This window comes from Armigeres subalbatus, chromosome 3, assembly GCF_024139115.2.
Source record: "Armigeres subalbatus isolate Guangzhou_Male chromosome 3, GZ_Asu_2, whole genome shotgun sequence".
In the NCBI taxonomy this organism is placed as follows: Eukaryota; Metazoa; Arthropoda; class Insecta; order Diptera; family Culicidae; genus Armigeres; species Armigeres subalbatus.
In genome coordinates, this window is record NC_085141.1 from 80,171,373 (window position 1) to 80,180,871 (window position 9,499).

Here is a 9,499-nt window from a genome sequence, read left to right on the forward strand (position 1 = left end):
GAGAAGACCACCAGTTGTCATCGAGAGAAAAAGTAGAATCATTGAAATTTCACACGATGTGGTATAGAAAATGAAGTATATTTTTGTTATAAAACAAAAATTAAGGAAGTTTCTTAAAAAAATCTTGGTTCACGGGGTTAGAATTTTAAGGGCACACAAAATAGACATGATATCTCGATTTTTATATTTTTTTCGAAAAAGCAGTTAATGCTTAAGATTGTTGAATTTCTAACCCCACAAACTAAAAATTGTTTGACAAAAAAAAAATCTATAACGTTCTAGAGACATTTCAATTCTCATTTTCTATATCATGCCGTGTCAAATTTCCGTGGTTCTACTTTTTCTCTAAACTTTTCCAGGTGACAGCCCTGATGAAGGAACCTCCCCCATTCAAACTATGATGACATCGACAATACCATCCATTTCGTATAGCTACGTGGCTACGTAGTCCTACGTCGTTTTTGCGTACAACCCGATTGGACTGCACCCTGAGACTTTTTAGCTTTTTACTCCAGAATTTCAGTGTCGGGTAGCTGTCGCAACTAAAACGTCAAAGCCGATTTTTCATTCACACGAAAACTTTCGCTTTTCTCCTCTGGATGTTTACATCCCAGTTTCCATAAATACTGAGGAAATAAGTCTTGCCAGTTAGTGTTTAATCAATATTTTCGATTCTCTTCGCGAAGGTTTAGGGCCAACAACTTCAGCAGTGTGTAGTGAGACGAACGTAATATTCAAACGGGTGTTCAAACCAGAGTGAACAAGCATCGATAGATGGACGTGGCCAAGTCTTTGTTTGGAAGCCGAGATCACGAAGGATACGTGGGCAAAGATGAACATATGGTGAGTAACTGTGATTTTGCGTAGGAGTTGAAAATTTGAATCAAACTATTCCTTATCGCAGAGAAAGATTGAATCAGCGAACTCCGAGGATGACGGTGAGCTGGTTGAGCTTGCGGGTGGACTGCACATTGATGAGGGTCTGTGTCCAACTGCAGGAGGACCATTTTCTGCGCTAACACCGTCAATGTGGCCGCAGGACATTTTGGCAAAGTTAGGTCAGCCGGAAACGAACGAACCGCCAAACCACCAGCCAGACTATCGATTCGATGAGTTCGGGTTCCGTGTGGAAGAGGAAGATGGCCCCGAGCAGAGTTCAAACAAGCTGTTGAGTATTCCGTTTATGGAGGACCCAGCGCCACGACTGCAGTGGATAGCACATTTGGAATTTTCTCACCATAAGGAAGCTACGGAGTTGACCTGGGAAAGCGTGGATGTGGTTCTTCCGCGAACGGAGAAGCTAAGAAATATGGTCCGGGCTGGGATTCCCCATTCGCTGCGACCTCAAATGTGGATGCGATTATCGGGAGCATTACAAAAAAAGCTGAAGTCGGAAACGTCCTATCAGGATATCGTGAAAGCTTCAGCGAATGATGCTTTAATGACGTCGAAGCAGATTGAGAAGGACTTACTGCGCATTATGCCGACCAATGCTTGTTTCAGCTCGTTGAGTAGCACTGGGGTCCCAAGGTTACGTCGAATTCTACGTGGAATCGCCTGGTTATTTCCGGACATTGGCTACTGCCAGGGAACGGGAGTCATTGCTGCATCGCTGCTGTTGCTCCTCGAAGAGGAGGATGCCTTCTGGATGATGGCTACGATTGTGGAGGATCTGCTGCCGGCTTCGTATTACTCGTCAACGTTGCTTGGAATCCAGGCGGACCAGCGTGTAATGCAGACACTCATCGGGAACTATTTGACCGTGGTGGATGAAACGCTCAAGAGCCATGATATTGAATTGTCGCTGATTACCCTCCATTGGTTTTTGACGCTGTTTGCGAGCGTTGTTCACATGAAAATTCTTCTGAGGTGATTTTTACTGGAAATGAGTTTAATCATTTACCTGAACCGAGTGAATAATTTCTCACTTCTTTGTTTTTAGGATTTGGGATTGGTTCTTCTATGACGGTTCCATCGTTCTGTTTCAGTTAACTTTGGGTCTACTCAAAATTAAAGAACCATCACTGAAGAACCTCGAGAATTCCGCTCAAATATTCAACTCGCTGTCGGACATTCCGGGCGATATCGACGACGTGGAGCACCTGTTTTCGATCTCCATGGAGGTAGGAGGTTCGTTGTCGACGATGGTAATTGAAACGCACCGTCGCCGCCATCTGGCTTATTTGATGGCCGATCAGGGTGGATTGGTGGGCAACCCGGAAGCGGGTTCCAATCTGCCGAAACAACACTTGGCCCGCCGGCAGGTCAAAAAGTCGAAATCCATGCTTCAGATGATTTTGTTTGGCAATGACGATGGAGACGATGAGTTGAAGAACAAAAACATAAGACAAACGGAGATTTTGGTAGATTTGAGGGAGTCGATTCTCAAAGTAGCGAGGCATTTCTTAGCGATTGAACCCAAATTGAGTGCGCATATCAAGTTGGTGGCGGACTACGGCATGGATAGCCACGCCAAGGATCACGAGAATTATATCAACGTGTCAAGGACACGAAGCAGACGAGCCAAAGCACTGCATGACTTTGAACGCCACGATGATGACGAATTAGGGTTCCGAAAAAACGACATCATTACCATTATCAGCCAGAAGGATGAACACTGCTGGGTGGGTGAGTTAAATGGATTACGGGGTTGGTTCCCGGCTAAATTCGTCGAATTGCTAGACGAACGCAGTAAGCAGTACAGTTGCGCTGGAGATGATGCGATTTCCGAGACGGTTACCGATCTCGTACGAGGAACGTTAGCACCAACTATCAAGCAAGTTCTTGAGCAAGGTATGAAGCGTCCGTCTTTCCTCGGAGGACCTTGTCACCCATGGCTATTTATAGAGGAGGCAGCCACTCGTGAAGTGGAGAAAGACTTTGAATCTGTTTATTCACGACTCGTCCTTTGTAAGACATACCGTTTGGACGAAGACGGTAAAGTCTTGACCCCGGAAGAGCTGCTTTATCGCTGCGTCCAAGCGGTCAACCAAAGTCACGATGCAGCTCACGCCCAGATGGATGTGAAACTGCGTTCGCTCATTTGTCTCGGCCTCAACGAACAGGTTCTGCACTTGTGGATGGAGGTGCTTTGCAGTTGTTCGGAGATCGTTCACAAGTGGTACCAGCCGTGGAGTTTCATCTACTCGCCGGGTTGGGTGCAGATCAAGTGCGAGTTGCGGCTGCTGTCCCAGTTTGCGTTCAATCTCAATCCGGACTGGGAGCTACCTGCCAAACGGGAGGGTACTCAGAGCCAGCCGCTAAAAGACGGGGTGCGCGATATGCTCGTCAAGCATCATCTCTTTTCGTGGGATCTGTAAGATAGTTGGACTCAACTGGTAGCTAGAGAAACAAAGTGTGTTATATAAGATGCACCTATCTTCCATTTTTTTTAGGTTGATGCAATGAGATTTTTTATTTTGTTTCGATTAACTTATGATTACGTTCCTCAGAGTTTACAGACCGAAGCCACTGCTCCTTTATTTCACCTTCGCAATATCTACCTGTTGCAGTATTTTGTTTTAGAACATGTGTTCAAAAGAATTTGTTTGATGCCGAGCATCGTAAGTTCTAATATTAGTCATGAACTAAGTTGTTTTATTGATGTTGTCTATGATGTAATATCTGAAGCGAATGAAATAGTGGGGCGACATGAATATATTTACTTTAATTTATTGTATATGCATGATTATCACAACATACGATTACGTTATTGTAGATGTCAAGCTTATTGGAAATAAACGTACTAAACATGTATTTGATTGTTTTCTATCTTGGATCAAAGCTATTGCCAGAAGTTTTACCCAATTTGTATTAATTGTGATTTGATTTGGCATTTCCTTTTTTAAACCGGTACTATCTGGCAAGGAAGCAAGATCAGCCGAAAATCGAACCCACCGCAGGAAGAAGAAAGAATATGATAAGGCGCATGAAAAAATGGAGCAGAATAATATGCGGAGGTTTTATGAGTCTGTCAATGGGGTGTGTAGAAAGACAGCGGCATCTCACGTCATGTGCAACGACCAACAAGGGAATTTGCTGACAGATAAAACCGAAGTGGCTGCCAGGTGGAAGCAACACTTCGAGACTTTGTTGAATAGTGGAAGTGACGGAGCATCGGTGAACAGAATAATATTATTAGCAACGATGGATAAGCTGTGGAGTCGCCTACACTAGATGAGGTTAAAAAAGCTATTAAAGAGCTGAAAAACAATAAGGCTGCGGGGAAGGACCAGCTCCCGAACTTCTCAAACAAGGCAGTGAGCAGCTTTATGAAGTTCTGCACCAGATTATGTCGAACATATGGGAAGACGAGGAAATGCCTGGTAGCTGGTTGGACGGCCTCATTTGCTCTCTCTTTGAGAAAGGGCACAGACGGCACAGGCTGGAGTGCGCCAATTACCGAGGAATAACCCACCTTAATTCGGCGTACGAAATTATGTCCCGTATTCTGTTCAACAGATTGAGACCGTTTGAAGAGTCATTTGTCGGCGAATACCCAGCAGGTTTTCGTGAGGGAAGATCAACTACGTATCAAATGTTTACCCTGAGACAAACCCCTGATAAATTCCGGGAGTACAACTTGCAGACACATCATCTGTTTATTGATTTCAAGGCGGCGTACGATTCAGTGAAGCGGAATGAATTATGGCAAATTATGCTTGAACATGGTTTTCCGGCGAAACTGATGCGGCTGATTCATTTAACGTTGGACGGATCGAAATTAAGTGTAAGGCTTGCGGATGAAATATCATCATCAACTTGTTCCGTCTGCTTAAGTGATAGATAAACAACTGATTCAAGGTGCGTTCTTTCCAAACATGCAACCACATTTAACAATACAATCAATTTACTGAGATAAGTCTTACCTACATATCTAAAATGTCGTCCAGCCACTGTTGGATGTCTTCCTTCGTATCTTTTCCAACTGCTTTTGTCTTGCCTTGTGGTCCTTGTGGTGCATCATTGTCATTACACTTCGTCCCTTCTGACGCCCCCGGTTGGTTTTCGCCACTTCCAATAGGTACGGTATCACCGCTAGATAATCTAACTGCGCCAAGCCGTTCCGTTATGAGCCCTGGATTGAGAGCAGGAGAATCTCCAATTATATTGGTATTATTCCTAAGTTCCGGAGGAAGCGACATTGGTCCAATCAAACATGGAACCGGTCGAGGTGGTACAGTTTCCGGTTCCGCCAGAGCTTTTTCCCCCATAGGAGGAAGTGCGTTTGCTCCAATAAGGCACTTGATTGGTTGCTTCGGTATCTGCTGTTTGTCACCCATTTTATCGATTAGTTCCAAACGCTGGCAAAGTTCGTCGTATTTTTTCGATTCGTACTGAGCCTTCAATTTCATAGAATCGAGCTCCTGTTTGGAGAAGATGTGACTCGGGTAATCGTTTCTTTCGTAGAAAGGAATTGTAGCCAAACCAGAAATCAGCTGTTTGGTGTCGATCTGGAAGTACTGCTGAGCGTCCGTACTATTGGATACGGTTTGCTCTTCGTTTTCGTTGATCCAATGTTTTTCAGTGCTCAGAAAAAAGTGTCCGCTGACAGAAGGTGGCATTTGCAGAAGCTTCTCGAAATCGGCTGCTCTTAGTTGTTCGTCTTCAGAGTCACTTCCTTCCGATGATGGAAGATTCTTGCCACTGTTCCAGTTTGATTCAATTGGGCGACGCGAGTAAGGATCATCACAAACTATTAATGGTGTTGATGCGGGGACGACTTCCTTTTGGGGTTTATTCGGTCTCCCAGGACTTGACTTTACCGGGGGAGGTTTTTTGTGGTGCTTGTCCTTGAGCCGTTTGTCCTAAAAGTTTATCTGCGATAACATTGGTGAGGCTGACGCGATGTAGAATCTTTACTTACCCTTCCTACAGTTTTATCCATACTAAAGAGTACCCGAGTAACTCATCGGCAATACAATATAATTAATTATGATAGCCAAGATTATGACTCATTTAAAAGCAATTTTCTTTCAATGCAATCAATGGAAATTAAAGACGATTGATTCGGCGGCAAGGTCCATGAGAAGTGGAATTGTTTACATAAATTAAAACAAACTCAGCTGCAGGGTTGCCACTACTTTTTGGGAAAAGTCTGGCATGCTACAAATTAAAAATCTGGCAAAATCTGGCGAAGAAATTCGTCTTTATCATTTTTTTAAGTGTTTTGTTTTTAATTTCTTAACGAAATTAATATTAATTTATATTTTTTTTAAATTTAAGATTTTTTAACTAAAAATGTGATCTAATTTTAATTATTTTCACCAATATTAGAAAATTCTGTTATGAGTATCGTGACTACTTTTATGGAGGTTTCGGATTTTCCGGAGGAATTTCGGCCACTCAGATTCATGAGAACGGACCACGTCAATCATTCGCTACTCAGAGACGGATGAGTTTTACGAACTTTTCACTTTTACGTATGCTCCGGATCTTCCGTAGGACCTCCGGTGGCCAATAAGGTTCATCAATGAAGTTTAATGATGTTTCGGATCTTCAAAAGGACGCCGAATTGACAAATAACCAGGAAATGTGATAAGTCATGGAATTAGACAATGATTACATTTATCGGGATCATTGTTATAGAATGTTGTAAGCATTTCCAGAACTCAAACGCAAGAAATTACGCCAAAAATTAGCCTTGAAAGATTCTTTCAAAACCGATTTCTGGAAACCAGCATTGCTAAACTGGAATCCGGAACAACATCCCTTTATTTATAAAAGATTGAAATTGATTCAAAAATGAGTTTTTGGAAGCTTGATTTCAGATCAGTTGAATGAATATGAAAATAATAACTGAATGACTCATTAGAAATGTTTGAACATGTTCATGCAGGTCATAATTTAAAAGAAAAAACCCAGATTAATCCACCTAGCGGCGATGATGCCTTTCTCGTGCATCGTAAAATGTACTGAAAAAATCACATAGGAAAGGTCAAAAAAGCACTTTAGGGGGATAGATCGCATATTTTCTATCATTTTGCATGTTTTTGCATTAATTACTATGCATTCCCACCATTCTTGAAATTTTTTTTTTTTTCGATTTTGAAATTTTTTTTCCAAGGGGGGACCCTTGGGAAAAAACAATGATTTTTCAATAATTCCGAAATGCAATGTCCGATCAGGCCAATTTTCAATAGCAAACAATGGGACCGCATTCCCCGTCGAATGCGACTTGTTGCGAGTAAATCGGGTAATGCTAAGTTCCAAAAAGTGTGTCTACAAAATTTGTACACATACACACATACACACACACACACATACATACATACACACAAACAGACATCACCTCAATTCGTCGAGCTGAGTCGATTGGTACATAACACTATGGGTCTCCGAGCCTTCTATCAAAAGTTTGGTTTTGGAGTGAAATTATAGCCTTTACGTATACTTAGTATACGAGAAAGGCAAAAAAATCTGTCTGAAATTTGAAAAGTCTGGCATTTTGGGTGGTTTCTCTTTTTCTCTTTTTGCTGCCAAAAAGTCTGGCAGTGCCAGATATATCTGGCATAATGGCAACCCTGCTCAGCTGCAGCAGTACTAGGAATGGGCGTTTTCGGAAAAATATCGATACTGCCGAATCGATGTTTTTATTGTCGAAATATCGATGCCGAAAAATATCGGCGTTGAAACATCGAAATTCCGATATATCGATACGTCCGAAATATTAAAAGCACTAGCAAAAAAAAAATTGAAATTTCCCATTGCAGATCATCGAATCACACATCAAAGTTTCGCTGTTTTTAACCGATTGTGCCTAAAGGCTGCCTTACACCTCGGGAAAATTTTCCGCCGGAATTTGGTCCCCGTGTATTTTAAAGGGGGCCGGGATTTTTATTTTCCGTGCTCAAATTCCGAAAACATCGCATATGCAAAAATACATGGGGAAAAAATCCGCGGACCAAATTCCCGAGGTGTGAGGCTACCTTAATGTGCCATATTTTTACTTTTGATATAGGGTAAAATGCCCAATAGTGGACCTCTTAGTAGCGAAATTTTCCTCTTCCTGGCATAAGGAACGGAAATTTTCGAAATATTAATTTTGCATGATAATCTAATATCAAGCTCTACATCTCCGCTTCACGATACATACATTTTATTTATTGATTATCAGACTAAGGCCGGAGTGGCCTGTGCTGCACATAAAAGTCTTCTCCATTCAGCTCGGTCCATGGCTGCACTTCGCCAACCACGCAGTCTGCGGAGGATCCGCAAATCGTCCTCCACCTGATCGATCCACCTTGCCCGTTGTGCACCTCGCCTTCTTGTTCCCGTCGGATCGTTGTCGAGAACCATTTTCACCGGATTACTGTCCGACATTCTGGCTACGTGCCCGGCCCACCGCAGTCTTTCGATTTTCACGGTGTGAACGATGGATAGTTCTCCCAACAGCTGATGCAACTCGTGGTTCATTTGCCTCCTCCACGTACCGTCCGCCATCTGCACCCCACCATAGATGGTACGCAACACTTTCCTTTCAAAAACTCTCAGGGCGCGTTGGTCCTCCACGAGCATCGTCCAGGTCTCGTGTCCGTAGAGAACTACCGGTCTTATAAGCGTTTTGTAGATAGTCAGTTTGGTACGGCGGCGAACTCTATTCGATCGGAGCGTCTTACGGAGTCCAAAGTACGTACGATTTCCAGCCACTATGCGCCTCCGAATTTCTCTGCTGGTATTGTTATCGGCGGTCACCAGTGAGCCCAAGTACACGAATTCTTCAACCACCTCGATTTCGTCACCACCGATAGAAACTCGTGGTGGGTGGCTTACATTGACCTCTCTTGAGCCTCTTCCTATCATGTACTTCGTCTTCGACGTATTGATGAATAGGCCAATCCGTTTAGCTTCGCTTTTCAGTCTGATGTAGGCTTTCTCCATCCTCTCAAAGTTACGTGCCATGATATCAATGTCGTCGGCGAAACCAAATAACTGGACGGACTTCGTGAAAATCGTACCACTCGTGTCAATCCCTGCCCTTCGTATTACTCTATCCAAAGCGATGTTGAATAGCAGACACGAAAGACCATCCCCTTGCCGTAACCCTCTACGCGTTTCGAAGGGACTCGAGAATGCCCCTGAAACTCGAACTACGCACATCACCCGATCCATCGTCGCCTTGATCAACCGTATCAGTTTATCCGGAAATCCGTTTTCGTGCATTAGCTGCCATAGCTGGTCCCGATCGATTGTATCATATGCGGCTCGACTTATCGCATATGATATCGTGATGATGTGTGGGCACGTTGTATTCGCGGCATTTCTGCAATACCTGACGCACAGAGAAACAGACGTCTCACTTAGAACAAAATGCAATCAAAATCATCGTCACGAAAACATTACCGCTCAATGCCAGGTGGCGGTAGTGAGCAAACGTCAAACACAAGCAAAACCGATTGAAGCGGCATCGGTGGCCGATCGACCACCTACAAAAAATTGAATCCATCGTTAAAAAGATAAACGATGATACATGTGTAGAGTGAGACGTCTGTTTCTCTGT

General features: G+C 43.3%; 2 protein-coding genes across 2 annotated transcripts; one reads left to right on the forward strand and one right to left on the reverse strand.

The window, feature by feature from the left end:
* Window positions 1-555: 555 nt before the first annotated feature.
* LOC134227684 (small G protein signaling modulator 3 homolog) lies at window positions 556-3,756 on the forward strand. The gene is made up of 3 exons (XM_062709340.1): window positions 556-843; window positions 905-1,869; window positions 1,943-3,756. The coding sequence occupies exons 1-3, from the start codon at window positions 775-777 to the stop codon at window positions 3,318-3,320; spliced, it is 2,412 nt and encodes an 803-aa protein (XP_062565324.1). The 5' UTR covers window positions 556-774; the 3' UTR covers window positions 3,321-3,756.
* Window positions 3,757-4,743: 987 nt separating this feature from the next.
* Window positions 4,744-6,054, reverse strand: LOC134226673 (uncharacterized). The gene is made up of 2 exons (XM_062707605.1): window positions 5,867-6,054; window positions 4,744-5,807 (listed from the first exon to the last, which is right to left on the reverse strand). Exons 1-2 carry the CDS (start codon window positions 5,885-5,887, stop codon window positions 4,869-4,871), a joined length of 960 nt encoding a protein of 319 aa, XP_062563589.1. The 5' UTR covers window positions 5,888-6,054; the 3' UTR covers window positions 4,744-4,868.
* Window positions 6,055-9,499: the final 3,445 nt, after the last annotated feature.

Coding starts and splice junctions, on each gene's coding strand:
- LOC134227684 (XM_062709340.1), top strand. CDS start 775: ATGGACGTGGCCAAGTCTTTGTTTGGAAGCCGAGATCACGAAGGATAC. Junction 844..904: donor TGGGCAAAGATGAACATATG/GTGAGTAACTGT, acceptor TCCTTATCGCAG/AGAAAGATTGAATCAGCGAA. Junction 1,870..1,942: donor CACATGAAAATTCTTCTGAG/GTGATTTTTACT, acceptor CTTTGTTTTTAG/GATTTGGGATTGGTTCTTCT.
- LOC134226673 (XM_062707605.1), bottom strand. CDS start 5,887: ATGGATAAAACTGTAGGAAGG. Junction 5,808..5,866: donor TGGATAAAACTGTAGGAAGG/GTAAGTAAAGAT, acceptor ATAAACTTTTAG/GACAAACGGCTCAAGGACAA.